General features: G+C 38.0%; 2 protein-coding genes and 1 non-coding gene across 3 annotated transcripts; 2 read left to right on the top strand and 1 right to left on the bottom strand.

The window, feature by feature from the left end:
* The first annotated feature begins 566 nt into the window (after positions 1 to 566).
* rpl39.L (ribosomal protein L39 L homeolog) lies at positions 567 to 6,252 on the top strand. Its single transcript, NM_001171666.1, is given in 3 exon segments — positions 567 to 615; positions 2,257 to 2,360; positions 6,083 to 6,252. Coding segments are annotated over 3 exon segments (156 nt in total). The 5' UTR covers positions 567 to 612; the 3' UTR covers positions 6,132 to 6,252.
* Positions 5,172 to 5,301, top strand: LOC121397456. Its single transcript, XR_005963681.1, has one exon. It is a non-coding gene; the product is annotated as a small nucleolar RNA SNORA69 (small nucleolar RNA).
* A 3,483-nt stretch (positions 6,253 to 9,735) lies between the features above and the next one.
* Positions 9,736 to 16,729, bottom strand: LOC108698440 (ankyrin repeat domain-containing protein SOWAHD). The gene is made up of 2 exons (XM_018229924.2): positions 15,877 to 16,729; positions 9,736 to 12,981 (listed from the first exon to the last, which is right to left on the bottom strand). Exon 2 carries the CDS (start codon positions 12,830 to 12,832, stop codon positions 11,954 to 11,956), a length of 879 nt encoding a protein of 292 aa, XP_018085413.1. The 5' UTR covers positions 12,833 to 12,981; positions 15,877 to 16,729; the 3' UTR covers positions 9,736 to 11,953.
* Between the last annotated feature and the right edge of the window lie 5,483 nt (positions 16,730 to 22,212).

Below are 22,212 nucleotides of genomic sequence, written 5' to 3'. Positions count from 1 at the left end.
GGGTAACAGAAGTTGGCACATGAAGTGTATAAATTACCATAACCAGAATTACTCATTAATTAGGGTCTCATTTGGCCCTTATACCTCCTGGGCCCCCCTGCAGCCTCAGGGTCTGCTTCCTCTTTAGTTATTCCCCTGAATTTGGCTCAGTGTTATGCTAAATTTCAACAGTGAAACTGTGGACTGACTCACATGGGGGTCAACTTGATGGCTCTATTAGCGCAACTAGGAAAAGTATAGTCTGATAGTTTGATAGTATACATTAAAATAAATGGTCTGAGAGCTTGACTGATTTTCTGAAACAGTACTCTAGTCCTAAATCCAGGATTGTTGTTGTAAAACCTTCCCCAAAATGACAGAGCCACGCCATAAACGCAACACTGCTCAATTATTACTCTTCCCTGAGTAACGTCATTGGCTATACACACTACTTCCCAACGTGGTTTTAAGCTGGTGCCACTAGGTTCCAGCAGGGGGCGCTGTCTTATTGTGAGACTGGGATATGTAGCGTTTTCTCACTCTATGATTCCAACCCGGTAACATTTGCCCCTCCCACTTCCTTCTCTCTCTTTCTCGGCGGCCATAGTGGTGCTAGGTTTGCAGTCGTTCACCATGGTGAGTTGCATCCAAACCCATCCTCCCGTGTTGGACTCACAGTAACTAGCGGGCGGGTTCCCTTGCGTTGTTTAGACTCTGTCCTTCTTCCCCGTGTGCCTATTATGCGGGCAGCTGCCTTTTGGGGGAGGGACGGCCAGAGAGACTGTATGGAAGTTAGCCGGTGTTTAGAGCGCTCGGTGTTAGCGCGAGTCCCGCTAATTATAAGCCCTTAACAGTATATGTTCCTATGAGGGCGCCCAGTCAGTCTAAAGCTCCAGGGAGCGATCTTGCTGCTCCTCTTCCTAAATCTGTGTTCAATAACCTCCTTTTTCTGCCAGTGTTATTGTTGTGTTCATCTAATATGGATAGACTTACGCACTTATTTAAAACATGTCTCTTAGCTTGTGTCTGATGCCTAATACTACTACTCTGCACCTACACCGATTCTAAGCAACTTTTCAATTGGCAGTCATTATTTATTCTTTCTAGTTCTTGAATGTTTTTCCTTTGGATTCTTTCCAGATTGAGGGTCACTGACCCCATCTAAAAAAAAAACCCCAAATGCTTTGTAAGGCTACAAATGTATTATCACTACATGATGTTATTCATCAGGCCCTCCAATTCATCTTTAAGTCTTAGTCAAATCGATGCATGGTTGCTAGGGTACTCTGGACCCCAGCAACTGGATTGCTGACACTAACGTGGAGAGCTGCTGAATAAAAAGGCTAACTCAAAAGCCACAAATGTTTAAAAAAAAAAATGAAAACAGATTGCAAATTGTCTCAAAATATCACTCTCTATATCAGGGATCCCCAACCTTTTTTACCCGTGAGCCACATTCAAATGTAAACAGAGTTGGGGAGCAACACAAGCATGAAAAAGTCACTTGGGTGCCAAATAAGTGCTGCGATTGGCTATTTGGTAGCCTCTGTTTACTGGCAGCCTTTGCTTGGCACTATACTTAGTTTTTATGCAATTAAAACTTGCTTCCATGTCTGGAATACAAAAATAAGCACCTGCTTTGAGGACACTGAGAGCAACATGTTGGTCACGAGCTACTGGTTGGGGATCACTGCTCTATATCATACTAAAAGTTAACTCAAGGTGAACAGTCCCTTTAAGTTATGGGGACGTTCACCTACTTCCAAACAATGATGACAATTAGTGTTTGGTCTTTGTTCTTCTGTTTTGTTTTTTCATATTCAACTTTTATTCAAACAAAATGCTTTTGGTTTTTGTTTTTAACTTGTGCAGCCTTCTAGTTTGGAATTTGATGGGTTGTGATTACTAGGGTCTTGCTTACCTTAGCAACCAGGTAATGGCTTGAAAGTCCAACTGGTGATGGAGGGAAGATGCCCTATTCAGAACTATAAGAGCAATACAATCTCACCCCCACAGAGCACGAGCCAGTGAGCATTTTTCATGCTCTCATTTGGGAGTGCAGAATAGGAAGAGTAATCATTGAAAAACCTAAAAAGCCTTATTGCCAAGTCAATCTATAACTTTATAGAAGATATTCAGGTGAACTTGCCCTTTAATTCATAAAATCAGTTTTTTATGGGGCCAGATGTATTGCTACCAGCAGAGCTTGTTACTGTGCAGTGTTCCTTATAGAGAGTAAAATCTATGCATTTACACCAAAAATATTCCCTCTTTCAGTCATCCCACAAGACATTCAAAATTAAGAGGTTTCTCGCCAAGAAGCAGAAACAGAACAGACCTATCCCACAGTGGATCCGCATGAAAACAGGCAACAAGATCAGGTATGTCACTTGTATAGTCAAGGTGTGTGCATCTGTATATGATGTGTGCAGCACCATTGGTTGTAGGGAAATTAAGCATTGCCCTGGGCTTTTAATGCACACACAATGTATATATGTAATATTTTTAAGAGAACCATCGTTTTCTCACTAACGGCTGATTGTTTTCCTTTACTGCCATTAACTTCTGAATAAAGCTCCAAAATATTCCAAAGCACTGTCCAATAGAAGGCTGTATCATCTGTGTGTGTGTGTATATCATGTGTAATTTATACAGATACCGATTGACAGGAGGTAAACAGACCTGTTCATTACAGCTGCCAATATCCGCCTATCAGACACAAGTAGTGATGGGCAAATCTGACCCGTTTCACTTCTCCAAAAATAAAAAGGGAAGAAACTCAAACATGTTGAAGTCAATGGGGGTTTTTTCATGCAAATGTTTTTTATTGTTCATTAGAGTATTGGCTTTTTTTTTTTTTTTTTTGGGTGGCAAATTATTTTTCTTATTTGTAAACACAAGGTGTGTGGTGGTCATTTTAGCCAGCTGTCTACAGTCAGGAAAAAATGAACTAGAGAAATTTAGGATGACTCTTCTAACCTAATTGTCTATGCAAAACAACAACCCGATTTATTCATTCATTTATTTTTTACTTTTCCTGACAACCAGCCAAAAAAAGCAAATCTGTAATGTAGTGGTGAGAAGTATTGTTCAAGCAAACACATTTGTGAGAGCTCAAATTGTGTACACATGAGCATACAGCTGAGAGGCATCATTGAAGTGATTACATTAAAGGGGGCAAAAGGCTCTAGGTATAATTGTGTAAAAATGATTTATGGGCGCAGAATTAAAGGAACAGTTCAGTGTAAAAATAAAAACTGGATAAATAGGCTGTGCAAAATAAATATTTTCCAATATAGTTAGCCAAAAATGTAATGTATAAAGGCTGGCGTGACTGGATGTCTAACATAATAGTCTGAACACTACTTCCTGCTTTTCAGCTCTATAACTCTGAGTTAGTCAGCAACCTGAAGGGGGGCCACATGGTACATTTCTGTTCAGTGAGTTTGTAATTGATCCTCAGCATTCGGCACAGATTCAAAAGCAACACATATGACCCATGTGCCCCCCTCTCTGATTGGTTACTGCTTGGTAACCAGTAAGTGGAAGCCAAGAGTGCTGAAAAGTAGTGTTCTGGCTATTTAGACATCCAGTCACTCCTTTATACATTACATTTTTGGCTAAGCAATTATATTAGAAACATTTTTTATTTTGCACAGCCGATCTATTTACCAAGTTTTTATTTTTATACTGAACTGTTCCTTTAATACTTAATACTGGCTGTTGCTTAGAGATACTGACATCATAAAATATTCTATATATATATATATATATATATATAATTATATATATATATATATATATATATATTTATATTATCTTTGAATGCATTAGAAACCCTAACTGACATACTGAGATGGGAGTGAATGAGTAAATGAGTGATGGCTTTAAATTTAAGATCATACTTTGCAAATTAAATCACAGAAATCTTCCTTTGCTCAATGTGTGATCAGTGAATGAAGCGAAATGCCCTTTGTCTTTTCTTTTAATCATAAAAAACGTAAGTTTTTTTTTGTTGCGCTCAAGAAACAAAAGGTCACCTTTATCTGCCTCGCAAGGACCAAACATGGAGTACCTTCAATTCCCGCCCCTCCACTGAATAAAAATCCTTACCTGATATTTATTATTAAAAACTGGCCCCAGGGTATTTCTGTAGAAGATCCTCTTTGCCAGCTTCAGCACACTCCAGTAATTTAAACTTAAGTTCTCATTTAAAGGTGTAAGCATAAATATGAAACTTTTTTAATGAAAAAATAAAAATAATTCTAAGCTACTTTCCCATATCAATTATACATTGATATTAATAGCCGTACATTTTGCACTTTGCTCTGCTGGTCCTGACTATGTACCACTGAATGGTGTAGTCTGCTTTCATTTAGGCAACTCCATACTTCTATTACAGTATTGCAAACACAAGTGAAACATGGCTTAGGAGTGTTTAGTTGTAGAACCTTAAAAACTGTAATTTACTGTATATTTTTTAGGCTTTTTAAGAGACAATATTCCAGCAGGCCAGCGGGTGATGCTGTTTGTACAGAAATCCTAAAACTAGCAGTACATATTCTGTCTTGGAATCTTAATAAAAGCAAATTACAAAAGGGCTTAGAATACAGCTCTGTTCAATTCTACATTCGTTTATTTGAAAGGTTTACATTTTTTGAAAGTAATTTAAATAGCTTCCAAAAGGATATGTTGTAGAGCTGCCAGTGGTTCCCCCCCCCATCCTTGTTTGCTCTAGACCAGTTGTCCATGAATGAAGGCACGGGTGGGAGATTAAATGTAAGGTTTGAAATACACAGATGTTATATAAAGCTAGAGTATTTTCTAATGTAGGTGGCTTATGGTTACTGTAACCTTTGACCACTTTGGTTTAATAGATTTTTTTTATTGTTATAATGACCCTATTTAAGTCTTCGACTATTGCTTCATAACTTAATCACCAGAGGCCACTAAATAATTAGGAGTATTCCAATCATGGCAGCTATGACCCATTTTATTCATAAGAATAAATGCCAATATGTTGACAATCAACACTAATAGTGCAAGAGGGCCCGTGTCGGACTCTTGTTGGAGGCTCTTTATTTGTTCCTATTAAGTTCTAAATGTCATATTCTATAGTAACTTAAATTTCGTCATGTTTCCTTGCTGAAAGAATAAAGTCCAGCCCTTTCTTTGGAGTGTGCCTAGAACCCAAAGCAGGTTGCAATTGCAGCTCTTCTTTCTGTGGAATTGCTGTCATTAATCCTGCTGAGAGTAAATATGTCAGACCGTTTGGTTTCACCTTATCATAGGAGGAATCATTGTTTCCTGACATTAACAGCTAATTACCTTCTTGAATCTGTTCTTTCTACTGCAAAAGCGTTCTTTTTTCCTAAAAACAAAACATGGCAAATGGGGCAGCAATGATTTTGATTCCCTTCCTTGGATAGTTTTCTTTTTAAGGGTTTTTTCACCTTTAAACACTTTTTTTTTTTCTGTTGGTTTCAGGTTGTTTGCCAGAAATAGAATTTTTCCAATCACTTTCTATTTGTGACCGTTTTCTAATATTGAAGTGTAAAGTTTTTTTGTTTTTCAGCTTCTAAAGCAGCTCTGGGAGAAGGGGGGTCACTGACGCTTTGTGTTGAAAATTGATACATTTAGTTAATACATTTCTTATCTTTGTTCCTGCTGAGCAGAATCCTTGAGTTTCATTAAAGGCAGCTGTTAGAATTGATACAATAGTTGCTAATATTCCACAGATACTGCTGAGAAATGTATCAACTAAATGTAGCAAATGTTAACAGTTCAGAATCTGCTCCTGGATCAGTGAGCTGCCTGACTGAAACACCAGAGACGGGAACTTTAATTTTTGGTAAAACAGTAAAAAAAAATAACATGGAAAGCAATTGTAAAAAGGCTTTGTTTAAGGTGAGCAATCTGAAAACAACTGAACTGAAAGTGTTTGGAAGGCGATTAGATGTATTTATGTGCGCTTGATGCTTAAGAAGATATGAGAACTGCTAATAAGCAGGGAATTGTGAATCACCCTAGGATCACAGTGTTAATAGTGAGTCTTTAGCCACAATCAAATGTTACCCATAACTACTTCTGTTTCTTCCCACAGATACAACTCAAAGAGGAGACACTGGAGAAGGACCAAGCTTGGCCTGTAAACTGTAGTTACACAAGGATAGAGAGCTGATGGGTTCTTTCTTAAAGCCTGAATTTGTCACTCAAGTCCTTATGTGGCAGTTTCTGCTGTATCTATTTGGAAATAAATAAACATGTCATCTGCTCTGTCTTATTGCATTTATGTACATAAAGCTTCTATTCTATCCCCTTGCTATGTGCTATTTCCTCAGTGCGTAGTATGCTACAGGAAGTTTACTATATGGTGCATTTATCACTGTAATACAGGTTTAGTAAACGGTTGCATGCTGCAGAGTCATAGCTAGTCACTTAATTGCTTATGAGAAAAAAAAAGTTACAAGATATTTCAAATAAAAACACATCATCAATGGCTATGTGGTGTGCCAGAAGGAGAAGGGAGGCCAAGTTTTAAGTTATCTAACTTATTTAAGTTCATTCCTCCCCGTGAGCATACTGGCTTCTATAAGTGCGGTTAGCCTGCATATAGCAAAGACCTCTTTGACCTGCCATGTGTCTGATTTTTAAACATAGTTTATGGTTGTACACATTTGTCAAACTTGCACAACACTTTCAGTAGGTGGAAAATGTAGCAGATGTAAAATCACCTGTACTGATTCAGATACTTCTTTACTTGCCTTGCTTGTTTTACCCTCCAGGAACAGAAACATTACTACTATGGTAAAAAAATATCAACCTCCAACCCCAAAATATAATCTCCTGTTATTAGTTAACCAAATGCTATGATTTGTATGGTGCAGCTTGCAAAGAGGTTTATTCTCTACAATGAAACCACAATAATGGTGCCTTGCCTCAAAAATGTTTACTGAAAAAAATACGAGAATACCATAATAAAACAAATTCCTAGACATACCTAGCCATATCAAGTCCCACCAGGAAATGAAATTGTAGTACATAAATGTATAAATGATTTCAGTTCGAACTGAAGTGGGGCAGTATACAAGAGTATTCACCTTTAACAGCAACAGTTGATCACTTCACACAGGGTTGTACAACAAACTAAAGTTTTAGTTCAGTGTTAGCCGTTTATTTAGCCAGTGTAGAGAGTTTACTTACACTTTGTGTCACGTGGATTACATTGTATAAACAGGTAAATTGTGGTTGAACTTTTGAAATAAAGAAGCTCAACCAGTGTCTGAATGGCCCACTGGGATACAAGTGGGATCTCCTGCTTCTAAACATTTGGCCTATTTCATGGCCATGCCGTATTTTTATGTGAAGAAAGAGGCTAAATAGATGGAAAAATAAGAGTATGTAAAGAAAAGAGACTAGAAGAATAGAGGTTGAGTGAGAAGAGGAAGAATAATATTACTGAGTGGGCCCCTGGTCTAAGGCTTTTGGGTGGGCCCAGTCCAACACTGAGCTCAACACAATCCAGGTGTCTGGACACCTAGCAATGAGAGTTAATAAATTAACCAAATATCAAAAAGTACAAATTAAGAAAGAGCAGACCTGTTTAGAGTTAATGGAATGAGTCACAGAAGTAATTGGCCTGTAAATTTCACCCATATGAATTACTGTCTGGGATATATGCCAGTTTATATTCCTATTTGTAGATTTAATTCATATACATAACACAGCATGATAAATAGGACCCTAAATGCATTATCTGCAACAAGCAAATGAGGTGGGCTATAATGTAGCCATTCAAGCTTTGACCTGCTTTGCAGAATTTTTTGAGCTCTGTTTCTTGTTTCTGAATCCGCTTTATCAGCAACCTCAGGCTATTAAGCTCAGTCAATGTAGGTGGCAATTGATGTGATGCTAAAATGCATTGCACAGATACTGCTAGCTTTATACTTTTTAAAATCAAAGGTTAATATCTGAAGGTGAACATTCCCTATAAGAAACTGCTACAAAACTCTCCAAAATGTCATCCTATAGACTTAGATTTGTGTTACTGTACGCAGTTGAACTCAAGTTGCATGGCAGCTAATAAACAGCCCTGGTGGAGCCCTGTCCCCTAGGACATAGTTTTAAGAATTAGACCCAGAGAACAGAAAGGGGTAAACAAATGCAATTGCACATTATTTCTAAACTTAAACTTAAAACATGTAATGAATAAATACAGGGAAACTTGCTCATGACCTTTTTTGGGTTGAGATCCATTGTAAGTGGTTGATGAGAGAAACCTTGAGATCACAATAGATGAGGAACAGCTTCCTGTTTTGTTGAAGACCGATTGTTGAGTAGAAACCGTTCTTCCTTAGAAACGGCTAACAGGTCTCTAGTGATCTTTGAATGTATGAAAATACATGAATGTTACATTTAGTTTAGAATTTAGGTTTTTTTTTGTGTTTTATCAGTAGTGTTTAGTTAACTTTAGTTTACCTTTTGCACATCTGCATTTTACCAGCAACTGCAGTCATTTTGATTCATTTCAACTGCAGGCTTGTCGGTAGAATCTGTGTGTAGAACAGTAGCACTCACAACTCAAGGGACTTCATAATGATGTTGTATGAGGCTTCATAATATATAACATTCACACGCAGATTGCATTGAAATTAGGCCTGCTGATCGTTTTTTTTTTCCTCTACATTTTCTTCCATATGCTTTTTTTCCTCCCAGTAGCCATAAATAATGTATATCTTACTGTGATCTATGTTGTACTTCTAAAAATGTTTTTTGTCTTTCGAAAAGAAATTAGGCCTCTGAGCATCTTGTATGGCTCCCCGTTAGTGATAAGTGAAATGTTTTAATGCAAAAATGACACCCATAGACTCCAATGGGTGAAAAAAAATTTTGTACCGCCTAGTGCGTCAAAAAAAATTTGCCGCCCATAGACTTAAGACTGCTAAAAATCATTTAAACATTAAACCCAATAAGATTTTTTTTTGCCACCAATATGGATTCACACGGCTTTGTTACCATTGTTTTATTGTTACAGAGAAAAAAGGAAATTACAGAAATATTGAATTATTTGTTTAGAATGGACACTATGGCACAGGCCTTGCAGTAATTTGCAGCCTTGTTGATCTAGGGTTTCCGAATAAGATACCATACCTGTATTTAAAGATGCAGAACCCTGATTGCCACCTAGAAATATGTTTTATTGTTTTCCCTAAATCAAATTGTTTAATATGCCTGTGTAAAACAAAAACAATAATACCTATATACTGTATAGCCAACAACAAGCATTCAAGCTATTCACCACCTCTTGTGGAATAAAGAAATATGTCTCCTGTGGGGACAGACCAAATGCCATCCCACCACACTTACCTCTCCAGCCCATGAACCAGTTATGAGATTGCTAAAAACTCCTCTGAAAGGCAAATATTTCACTCTAATATGATATTAGAAATAAAGGGCAAATGTCTAGTCAATATATAGTGATTATTATAAACAACTGTTTATAAAGAACAGGTTTGTGTATCTGTTTTCCAGAAACCCATTATCCAGAATGCTCCGATTACAGAATGGCTCTCCCATAGACTCCATTGTAAAAAAAAAAATAATCCAGATTTTTAAAAAATGATTCCCATTTCTTATGTAATAATAAAACAGTACCTTGTATTTGATCTAAATTAATTAATCCTTATTGGAAGCAGAACCAGACTATTGGGTTTGTTTAATGTTTACATGATTTTCTAGTAGACTTAAAGTATGAAGATCCAAATTATGGAAAGATCTGATATCCGGAAAACCCCAGGTCCCAAGCATTCTGGATAAAAGGTCCAATACCGGTACCAACATATTGTGCAGAGCTGTAGAGTAGAAGAGTGCGTACATCAAACATACAGATTACATGCATATAAACTGGCACATACACAAAGTCAATAAGGCTCTCTATGTAAATTTGCCTGAGAGCAGAAACCTAAAGCAACATTAAAGGTTTCCGAGCAGGAACAAATCTATGTCACGTTATAAAATAAAGCGCAAATGATTCATTATGGAATGTAGCTGTTGTATAGAGAATACTTCTTTTTTTTTGTGCTCCGTTTATTTTATTCGGAACATACCAGCATTTCAAGTTCATATCAGGAAATTTACATTTTAAACAGACATTACAATGTTTATTTAAGGCCCTCAAATTAAGGAACTTGAGCATTTCCTCTGCAGGGTGTGCCAACACCCTTGGGTCTCCACAAGGAAGTGCTTTTAGGCGTGATAAGGCATGTATCTTAGCACTAGTTTCACTGACACATCATGCATCACATTGGTAGCTCCTCAGAAAAATCCGTTATAAATTACTAACCAGCAGCAATGTGAATTTTGTTTTTATGCCTTTATGTTAATAATGGCTACAGTATTTCTAATTTTGAGAAATTATAACATTCTGATAAAAGCATATATTGGTAAAACTAAAACAACCTCTGGATATGTTGGTGGTCTTAAAATTAATTTGCTGTGGGCCCAGTAACATCTAGTTACTCCACTGGTAAGAGGAAAAGATGGGTTGAAGAGAGAATGATACTTAAAAATAAGCAGTGTGTGAAGTATTGGTTAATGGTAATTATTTACTGAATGCTTTAATAGGTACCTTATCTCTAGTGGGGTTCAGCACAGTCTAATTATAGAGCATTTTTGTGTACCTCCTTGTTAAAATGTAAATGTTGCCTTCACAGTGAATGGCCAAACTCTATAATGGTTATTCCTTTAATTTTTAAACATGGCGAATATGTCTTATTCTAATTAGAGTCTTCTCATTGGCTAGTAATATAAAAAGCAAATTCATTTTTATTAGTGGCAGAATTGAAAACTGCTTTCAAAGGAGCTTAAAAGTAGAGATGCACCAGACACAGCATTTTTGGATTTGCTGAATACTGAATCCTCCACAAAAGGTCCAGCCAAATACCAAGCTGAATCCAGAGCCAAATTTGACATTTCAAATTTGAGAATTAAAATCCAACTGCATTATTTGTCCAGTTCTTTTAGGTCAGTTTAAGGCTAGGACTACATGGACGTTTTTGGAGAGATCCGGCGGTCGTGTCGCGACGGATCAGCGCTGTGACTTCATCCGACATTTCTATCTCTTGCCTTATTTCAGTTGCATACGACTTGTCACAGCTCGTCGGAATTGCGCCGAAAACGTCCATGTAGCCCTACCCTAAGGGTTTGTATTCAATTAGGCTAAACACATTTTGTGAAAATCCCTAAAAGAATATTGAATTTGGTGCATTCCTACTTATAAGTGACCTGTCCCAAACCACAGGTTTCAAGACTAGAATTTTGTGCTTTGGCTCTTGTTCAAACAACTGGATCACATAATGGAGCTGTGCAGTCAAACAGACAAACTACGATGCCTGGTGGAAACTGACACTATTCCAAGCAGATTAGGACTGGCAGATAATGGATTGGAACATATCTACCAGGCAAACTATTTAATGATCATAAACTATAGTAGGTACATAACTATGAGCCAATATTAGCTGACACATTCCACTCAAATGTATTTTCCCTGCAGCATTCACTAATGAGAGGAATGGTAAAATTACTTAATTATTACAGCACCGGTCAGAAAATGTGGCTTTATGAGACTGATTTTGCATCTCGTCATGTATCATCTAAACAGTTTCCAAAAATATCTTCTTACCTGTTTCTGACCATATACTAAGGCTGGTCAGCTCAGTTTTTTTGTAATACATGTACAGCACCCAATGAAGCAGAAAACTGAGCTTACTCAAAACGCTAGAGGCTTTCACTAGACACATTGTATGATACTGAGGTGGGTCAATCACCAGCCCTTCCAAGTACACAGTTCAAAATCATTCACAGTTATCTGAGTACCATACATAAGGAATTCACTGCTGTAGGTCATGCTATTATAGTGCATATACAGCATATTATTTGTGCTTGTTCAATAAAGTGTCTGCATTGTAATAGTCTGTTACCATTTCTTGAGAAAACTGTACGCACTTTTGAAAAGGTTTTGGAGAGGTGCTATGGCAACCATGAGTTTTGGAGCAGCAGTTCTTTCATCACACACTTGAAGGTTTTTGGGGTGGCAATTATTATTTACGTTCATTGCAGCTAATGCCTCACTCTCTTCCTCGGGAGCTCCCAGCAGCTCCTGAAGTTTCCTTGCAGTGCCTGGTCTTAGATACTGCCAGGGCTTGCGTCCATTGTGGTCCCTAGCATGGATATCTGCATTGAATGCACCAACCAGCACTTTGACAACCATGACATGTCCTTGCAAGGCAGCAATATGCAGAGAAGTAAGTCCACCGCTGTCACGGACATTGATATCCACGGTGTGACCACTAGTACAAGCGAAATCCATGACCTTGATCAGGTCTTCATGGTGGCCATGCTTAGCCATCCAGTGGATGATGGAGTAACCAGTAACAAAGTCTCTCTTGTACAAAAGGCTTGGATCTAGCCATAAAAACTCCTTTAGCTCATCAAAATTGCCCTCTGCAGCAATCAGCATCCATGCATGTTCATTAGGATCCAGTACCAAGCTGCTGACAGCTGAATCCAGTACCTGTTCTTCTGGTCCATCGATAGTGTCAAAACTAGCTGCAGAGATGGATGCTCCTCTAAGAGGTAATGACCCTGCAGTGCTCCACATACTGCCCCTCACCACTCTTTTCCTTCTTGATATTGTGGCAGGTGATGGAGTCCTGTTGGCACTTTCTGTCCTTCGTACCCTGGGAGAGCTGGTCTTTGTGTTTTCTTGTCTACAAACATTGTTTCCTTTTTTGTTTCCATAATGAGAATTCTGAAATTCCCCAGATTCTCCAGCACTGACCCATGCGGTTGCCATTGTTTCTTCTATGCCAGCATAGATCTAGCCCTGATACACTGATATATTTAGTGGTCATTTGATACCACAGACTTTCTGATCTTAAGATGTCGCCTTAAGTAAGAGGGAATTTAAGTGTCTCCTTCCTTGACAGTGGTTACTTCCGCATTCTGTTTATAAAACAAAAAAAAATTAAAAAGTGGGAGGAATGCAGTTGTTTAACCCATGATAATCCCAGGGGCCTAAAAATTGCTAATTCCCTTTTGACATGATTATCCATTCTTATATCTCTTGTATTGAATTGCTGTGCCTACATAGATTAGTACTTCAAACTATTTGCTGTGGATTTTTATGCTGATGTTAGTGGTTCAAGACTAATACAATGTATTAATGGCATGTACTGCTTTTACTGCACCCCCCGTTTTTCTTTTCTGTACCCCTGGATTTATTTTACAAATTTAATAAAAAATAATTTAAGAAAAAAAAAATGGTAATTCATTTAGAGTTCTTTTTTTTTTTTCTAGGAATTTTTTTAAAAAACTGCTACTGTTGCTTTCATTGTTTGTTTCCTAATAATACTCATATGGATTCTAGTATTCAGTATTAACAATTCCCAAGGCACATTTATTTCTATAAAGGCACCCAAGGGCATGTGCCAAGGGAGCCAGCCTATAAAGAAACATTTTTATAAATCCCACCAGGCCACAGTTTGTTACTTGCGGATAAATCTGATGACAGATCTGGGAGCTCTCCTATGCAATTAGGGCATGTGCATGGACTTTCATATGCATGCAAAGATTGATTAGAAGAAGGGGCAGAATGAGGGGTGTGCCTAGGCTAATGAACAGTTCTTTATTCATGCCTGATTTGCTATTCCTCTCTAATATGGGTTACTGCCCTTGGGTGAACTTGTTTGGGTTTAAAATATAAGCAACTAATGATCTTCGAATCGCCAATCAAACATGAAAAGATTCTCCATTCTTAAATTGATCATTACATACATGAATAGGAAACTTCCAACTTTCTACAGTTCCCAGCATCTTCAGCCACCATCTAGCATAATCTACAGCTCAAGAGCCACATTTCTCCTTTAAGGGGTTGTTCATCTTTAAATGAACTTTTAGTATGATGTAGAGAGTGATAATCTGAGACAATTTGCAATCGTTTTCATTTTTTCTTATTTCTTTTTAATCAGCAGCTCTCCAGTTTGCAGCGGTCTGGTGGCTAAGGTCCAAATGACTCCAGCAACCAAGCATTGATATGAACAAGAGACTGAAATATGAATAGGAGAGGCCTGAATAGAAAGATAAGTAATAAAAAGAAGCAATACCGATAAATATGTAGCTTTTCAGACCATTTGTTTTTTAAAGCTGGAAAGAAGACAGATAATTAAATAAACTATATACAATAAATAACCAATTCAAAGGGTTTTTTTTAGAATTAGCCATTCTATAACATTCATAAAAGTTACTTAAAGGATAAGTAAACCTTTTAAATAAGTGAATGTAAAATTGACGAGAGTGCTATTCTAAGCACTTTTGTCCTTTACATTCATTATTTATTCTTTTTTCATTCCAAGATATTAAGGGAAATCTGTTCTGTTAATATGAATGAATTTTGTTACAACAGCGCCATCTGCTGGTCAGTTTCTCACCAGTCTGACCACCAAGTAGTCAATGAAGTTGTCAGGAGAAAGAAAGAGGCTGCTCTGATGTATTTCTGCATAGGAATAAAAAAATAGAAACTTTTCACACATATTTCCTAATTAGAAAAACATGAGAGCAGCCTCTTTCTTTCTCCTGACAACTTCCTTGACTACTTGGTGGTCAGACTGGTGGGAAAATGACCAGCAGGTGGCGCTGTTTAACAAAATTCATTCATATTAAAAGTACATGTATCCCTTAATATATTGCAGTCTCTTGTTCATATCAGTGTATGGTTGCAACTTGCTACGGTAATTTGGACCCTAGAAACCAGATTGCTGAATTTGCAAACTGGAGAATTGATGAATAAAAAACTCAAAAGCCACACATAATAAAAAAAATTAAAACCCATTGCAAATTGTCTCAGAATATCAATCACTACATCAGACTGAAAGTTAATTGAACAACCCCTTTAAGGGCATAGATGATCATATTTGCTACTAAGCAATTAATGCAGCTTACATTATGTACTGCATCACTATTGACCTTTCTGTACATGTCTATTTATTACATTTACATTACAACCTATATAATCCTGGATACGTAATCTCAGTTTGCAACTATCCACTGCACAGAACAGTGTGCGTTCTACAAGTTATCCTTTGTGTGATAAATAGGAATGAACCTAAGGTAAGGCCAGACGAGGAGATTCGGGGAGATTTTGTCGCCAGGCGACTTATCGCCATGTCTTTTGCATGACTATCTTCCCGAACTGCCTCAGCGTCTTTTCCCCATAGGCTACAGCGCAAAATCGCCTGCGCTAATGCACACGCGGCGAGGCAACTTTGGGCGAATATTGAAAACACATCGGCGCATGTGCATTAGCGCAGGCGATTTTGTGCTGCAGCCTATGGGGAAAAGACGCTGAGGCAGTTCGGGAAGATCTCCCCGAATCCCCTCGTCTGGCCTTACCCTAAATGTGATTTATTCTGCATTGAATTGCAAATATATCATAATGCTCACACCTGGACCACCTGAAAAGGAATTTCCTCTGAATGTCTTTTACATTCCAATTTAAAAGGCGGACAGTGAGGTTGTGGAATGCACTGCCGGGTGATGTTGTGATGGCTGATTCAGTTAATGCCTTTAAGAGTGGCTTGGATGATTTTTTGGACAGACATAATATCAAAGGCTATTGTGATACTAAGCTCTATAGTTAGTATAGGTATGGGTATATAGAATTTAATTAAAAGTAGGGAGGGGTGTGTGTATGGATGCTGGGTTTTCATTTGGAGGGGTTGAACTTGATGGACTTTGTCGTTTTTCAACCCAATTTAACTATGTAACTAACTAACTATGTAACTATATACATAGCGCTTCCATGCTGGATATAGGAAAGGATCAATAAAACGCAGCTCCTACCTGCAGACTGAGCAACGTCCATTCCCTCCCTTCTGTCTCGGCTTCTTTGCCTTCCGCTTTCAGTTCTATGGAACTTGCCAAATGATAAACACATCAGCAGTATGCAAACGTTCCTTAGCTTAGCTCTCAGCTGCCTCCTGACAGAACAGGTTTGGCTTGTTGATTTCTCAGACTTTAACCTCAGAAGCATGCAGTGCACAAGAGAGAATGCAAGAAAATGGATTAGCATATATACAGATACAGAGGTCACATGTGAAGGGCCTTAATGCAATGCTCCACTTCCTCTATGAGTCCTTGGAGAAAACAGCCACCCATGTAAACAGCTGGATAAACTCTATTAATGACATTTCAGACTTGCAGCCCCTCCTCTGGCAAGAACTACAGCTTCCAACATACACCGACAGTCATCCATGGAACTATACTATATAAAGCTAGAGGACTAGTAGTAATTTGATGTCCCTTATGTTTCATGACTTTTTTCTAGGGATCAGTGTCGGACTGAGATGCCAGGGGCCCACCTGAAAACCTTGGCCCCCTTTCCAAACTATTATTCCTCCTTTACTCGCTTAACCTTTTTATTCGCCAAGTCTTTTATATTTACTTACTAAACTCTATTGTTCCAGTAATAAGCCTCTTTTTCCCTAAAAAGATATAGGGAAAGCAAAATGGTTAGAAGCAAGAGGGCCCACTGACACCTGGGCCCACCGGGAGTTTTCCTGGTATCCCGGTGGGCCAGTCGGACACTGCTAGGGATGCACCGAATCCAGGATTGGCCTTTTTCAGAAAGATTTCATATTTGGCCGAATACTTGTTCCTGCTGCCCGAAACGAATCTGAATCCTTATTTTGCAGATGCAAATTAGGGGTAGGGAGGGAAATCTCGTGACATTTTGTCACAAAACAACAAAGTAAAAAAAATGTCCCCTTCCCACCCCTAATTTGCATATGCAAATTTACATATGCAAATTAGGAATCGGATTTGGTTCGGTATTTGGCCGAATCTTTCACAGAGGATTCTGGGGTTCGGCCAAATCCAAAATAGTGGATTTGGTGCATCCCTACTTATTTCTGTATATAGAGTGTGTATTTCAGGTGACAATCCCACCTGACCAATATTGCCATACGGAAAATCTATATGTAATACACATAGACTTCCCCTATGGCAATATTGGTTACTTTATTTGACATCCCCATGCCATGGGTACTGCCACTTGTCTCTAGAGATGATTATGTTTTTGTAAACTGATTTGTTGTACCCTTCTACACCATTACGGTGAAACTGCTTCTGGCAGTATAGAAAATAGTAAATTGCTGTTTCCCCATTTGCAGGCCACGATTGGCCCTCTGAGAGATTTGTATGAACCCCAGAATGCCCAAGACCCCCATAGACCTATCTTCCACTATTGTTTAAAGGAACAGTAACACCAAAAAATTCTAGTGTTTTAAGTTAATTAAAATAAGATGTTCTGTTGCCCTGCCCTGGTAAAACTGATATTTCAGAAACACTACTATAGTTTATTTTTATTGGCTTTAGAAAGACTACTATAGTTTATATAAACAAACTTCTGTGCAGCCATGGGGCAGCCATCCAGTCTGAAAAAAGGAGAAGAGGCACAGGTTAAATAGTACATAACTGAAAAGTTATCTCTACAGAGCTTATCTGTTATCTGCTATTTAAACCTGAGCCTTTTCTCCTTTGAATGGCTGCCCCCATGGCTACACACCATCTTATTTATATACACTATAGTAGTCTTTCTAAAGCCAATAAAAATATTTTACCAGTGCAGGGCAACAGTACATTATAAATGAATTATTTTAAAAAAAACTTAAATTTTTTGGTGTTACTGTTTCTTTAAAACTAATCCAGCCCTCTCACAAATAACAGATTATTGACAATTACAAGGAAGATTTTACATAGCACTCATTTACAGAATACAGGCAAACTCACTATAAGGAGTGGTTTGACGTCCACTTATCTTTGAATATTTTGCACCTCAGCACTGTACGTGTGTTATATATTGGTCTTTCTGTCAAACATTTTATGTAAAGCACACAATCATACCTCCCAACATTTTGGAAATAAAAAGAGGTATAAATATAAATTGTGGCGTAGCGCGGCAATTTTGACCACGCCTTTTTTTGTGACCAAACCCCCTAATTACCATGTTCATTTTACAAAATTTGGCAGGTTATAAAAGTTTGAACATATTTCTGTGTTTTTTTTTTCCAGTTATTACAGTTTTGCTAATGAAGGTGAATTGCCAGCTTAAATTGAGACTTTTCCCAAGGGACCTGTTATCTTATATTGTTACAATTACTTATTTGCTTATCTTAAAATTGTTACAAAGTATCTTATCTGCTGCTGTGGCTGTTCTGGGCTCTCTGCCAAAAGCCAATTGCATTAGACACTTTGTTTCTTTTTCTGGCTGTTCAGTGCAGAGAAAAACGGGACTTTCCAGTACAAATAAGGGACTGCAGGTTGAGCTGTCAAAAGAGGGACTGTCCCTCTAAAAACGGGACAGTTGGGAGGTATGCACAATAAGGGGCAAAGAAACGGATCCGATACTTATCCTTTATTCTACAAAGAGTGGAAATTACATTTGAACTTATTCTTTTAATATCTAAAATCCATATATCTATATAATCTTCATTTTTTTTCAAGCAATTTACTCACATTTACACATTTTTACACATTCATCAGTTGTATAAACAAAAGTTATGGGGCCCTGCAGAAAAATAATTTTAAATCCCCCCCCCACTAAACAGGAAATAAGACATTTTTCATAAATAAATACTGAAACTTAGTGTTATTAGTATCCCCTTGGGCCCTCAAATACCTCATGGGCCCCCAGCAGCCAGGAGATATGCTTCCTCAAGAGGTATACTCCTAATATTCATTTACTCTTGAAACTCTGTATTATTTCTAGAAATCATAATATTTTGATCTACAATATAATCATTTTTACTAGCATGGCTCTTCGAGACAGATCAGAAACAGCAGAGTTGATAGCAAACAGAAGAGCCGGGCCAGGTCTGTCAGTTGCCCCAAGATGGCCTTTGGCAACTTCGGTCCCCGCCGCAGCTGTGTACAAGAGCGCGTAACCGATGACGCGCGTGCGTAATTGTGCGCAACCGAGGGCGCGCGTGCGTAATCGTGCGTAACCGAGGACGCGCGTGCGTAATTGTGCGCAGCCGAGGGCGCGCGTGCGTGGTTATGCGCAAAGCACTTCACAGAGCGCACCCACTTTTCAACACACTTGCCGGACTAGGGGTAGGCTGCATAAGGTAAGTGCCTCTTGTTCCTACCCCTAGTTCCGGCCCTGGCAAACAGACCAAATGCCTTATGACTTAAATAATAGCTTGTTGCATAATAAAAGAAAATATTATTTTAAATGAGCTTTCAGCTATAATTTGCATTGATTAAATAAGTGATTATTAAATTAAATAATTAAATAAGTTATTTGTAAATATAATTGCCATTGAAAGCAATGTCATATGATAGCAAAACTGTAATTATACATATGGAAAATTATTAAGAATTAAATTTCCTTTCACATCGCAAAAAAATTGTTTTTGGGTGGAGAATCCCTTTAACGGACCTGGAAAATACCTTATTACCTTAATAGCTCATTGAAAACCCATGAAAATAGACACTTATTTTACCTGAAAGAGCTAAACACAAAAGTAGTTTGTACAATAAAGCTTCCATCAGGGGGCAGTAAATATCTTTAAAATGTATTTTTCTCCCTCATAATCCATGGGACTGGAGAGCTGCTTCTGTTAGAAAAAAGCAATCGAATCAAATCAAGCAGAATCAGTGCCTTTTTTTTGTTACTTTGTAAGTGGTGCTCTATGGGACTGTCTACAGCTGCTTAACTGGTTATTTAATAGTAAATAGATGGCATAACTAAGAAGAGATAGCAGTCATATAAACCACTCTACAGATCATTACATGCCAATCATCTGCTCATGTACATTATACAGAAGCCAGAGAGAAAGGGCTTTGCAAGACATCAGGGCGAAAATTTGTGCCAGTCTGGCATATGATCAAAATTGCCTGGTTGCCCCGTATATGTCACTATCTGCCCTAGTGCTTCAAGCTGAATGTTCTCTGCCCAGTTCCATGCCATCTTTTAAGAGTATTTATCAGCTGCATGAACACCTAGTGCTAAAACCTCCAGTCATAATCAGAAATTGGAAATGGATTTTGTATTATGGTAGGACTGCTTTATTATAGACTATTAGTTTAGACATTTGTAAATAATGGATGGGTCTGGTCAAGAGCAGATAAGAAGCAAAAGTTTCAGTGTGGCAGTCTTGGGCTCAGAGATAACTAAATAGTACATACAGTATGACACTAAATAGTACATACAGTGTGTGCTTATGGGATTTCATGTGAAAATGAAATGTGGTCATTTTGGCTACTGAACTCAGTCCGCCCATTCCGACCCTGTCTATAGCATTCAGAAATACAGTACTTGTTAGAATTCCATGTATCAAGTATCTGAGTGCTTTAGTCACCCATTAGGCCTGAAGTAAATTCCCCTGAAGTAATAAAAGTAGACTGAAGAGTGTGGTGAGTATTGAAGTACGGTATTGAAGCTTCTCAACTAGCAAGCGTGTTGTCTTAACCTTTTCCTTAGATTATCTGGGTTAATGGTCTCTGTTTCCATGTGAAGCACTTGACTCCTATTGACTATTTTGTGCTCTAATTTCCACTGCGTTCAGTTCTCATCATATTTCCAATATTGAGTGATGTTTGGGAACAGGAGTGAATTGGTACCAACAGTATATCTCTGAGACATGATTAAACATGCTCCTACCTGATGGTGGAGAGAGAATTTTATAACTAATGTCAACATTTGCTGCAGCAAGCCACACACCCCTAATTCCTTAACCTTGTCCATCATTGCTCATTCTAATGAACTGTGCTGCAGAGAGAGAAGTGGTTATTGTATAGGATTATCTAACTTGGGTAGGCTGTACATTGGCAAGGCAGAGAGCAAGGTGACTGGATATATTTAAAATGGTATACTATAACATATATAAAGACCAGATAAAGGGCAAGTTACGAGGCGACAGCAGTTTATACAGGTTTAGTGGCTACAGATATCTCCCATACTTCAAAGTGCAGATCATGGTCAGTTGGTCAGGAGCATATATAAAATGAGTAACTAGATCATGGCAAGGACAGAGCACTAGTCTTGAGCCCCCTTGCAGGTAGGAATTTGACCATTAATTCTTATACAATTTACACATTTTTATATTATTTATCTGCATTTATTGACCTTTACATTAACTTTTAGTATGACGTAGAGAGTGATAGTCTGAGAACATTTTCAATCAGTTTTCAATTTTTTTTGTATCTGTGGATTTTGAGATATTTAGCTTTTATTTCAGCAGCTCTCCAGTTTGCAATTTCAACAATACGGTTGCTAGGGTCCAAATTACCCTAGCAACGATGCAGTGCATTCAATAAGAGACTTGAATATGAATAGGAGAGGGCCTGAATAGAAAGACAAACAATGCCAAAGTAGTAATGGTAATAGATTTACAGAGCACTTTTTAGATGGGGTCAGTGACCCCCATTTGAACAAGAGTCAGAAGAAGAAGGCAAATAATTCAAAAACTATAAAAAAGAAAAAATGAAGACCAATTGAAAAGCTGCTTAGAATTGGCCATTCTATAACATACTAAAAGTTAATGTAAACCAAACCACTACTTTAATGCCCATGTGTGCGTGCCACTCACTGCAGACTTGGGTACTCCTTGGTAAGTTTGCCTATTGACCCATCTATAGACCCAAATAGATCCTCTCCCCAATCATTTATCACATCAGTCAGAGAAGCAGGAAAATCCCATCAGCCAAGGACTGTCCTGGGCCGTGTATGGGAACCATGGCCACTACGTGATCCAATTATTTTCATGTGTCTCCTGTGGGAATAGGAATAGGGAAGGTAAAATATGTTACAATCCCTGTAAGTATTACATATTGTTTCCAGGTTAAGGAAAACTATACCCCCAAAATGAATACTTAAGCAACAGATGGTTTACATCATATTAAGTGGCATATTAAAGAATCTTACCAAACTGGAATATATATTTAAGTAAATATTGCTCTTTTACATCTCTTGCCTTGAACCACCATTTTGTGATGGTCTCTGTGCTGCCTCAGAGATCACCTGACCAGAAATACTGCAGCTCTAACTGTAACAGGAAGAAGTGTGGAAGTAAAAGACGCAACTCTGTCTGTCAATTGGCTCATGTGACCGAACATGTATGGTTTGTTTGGTATGTTTGTGTGAACAGTGAATCATGCGATTCCATGGGGTGGCCT

This window comes from Xenopus laevis, chromosome 8L (genome assembly GCF_017654675.1).
Source record: "Xenopus laevis strain J_2021 chromosome 8L, Xenopus_laevis_v10.1, whole genome shotgun sequence".
Taxonomy (NCBI): domain Eukaryota; kingdom Metazoa; phylum Chordata; class Amphibia; order Anura; family Pipidae; genus Xenopus; species Xenopus laevis.
The sequence above is the reverse complement of the archived record's forward strand: the minus strand, read 5'-3'. Positions and strand labels throughout refer to the sequence as shown.

Coding starts and splice junctions, on each gene's coding strand:
- LOC108698440 (XM_018229924.2), bottom strand. CDS start 12,832: ATGGCAACCGCATGGGTCAGTGCTGGAGAATCTGGGGAATTTCAGAAT.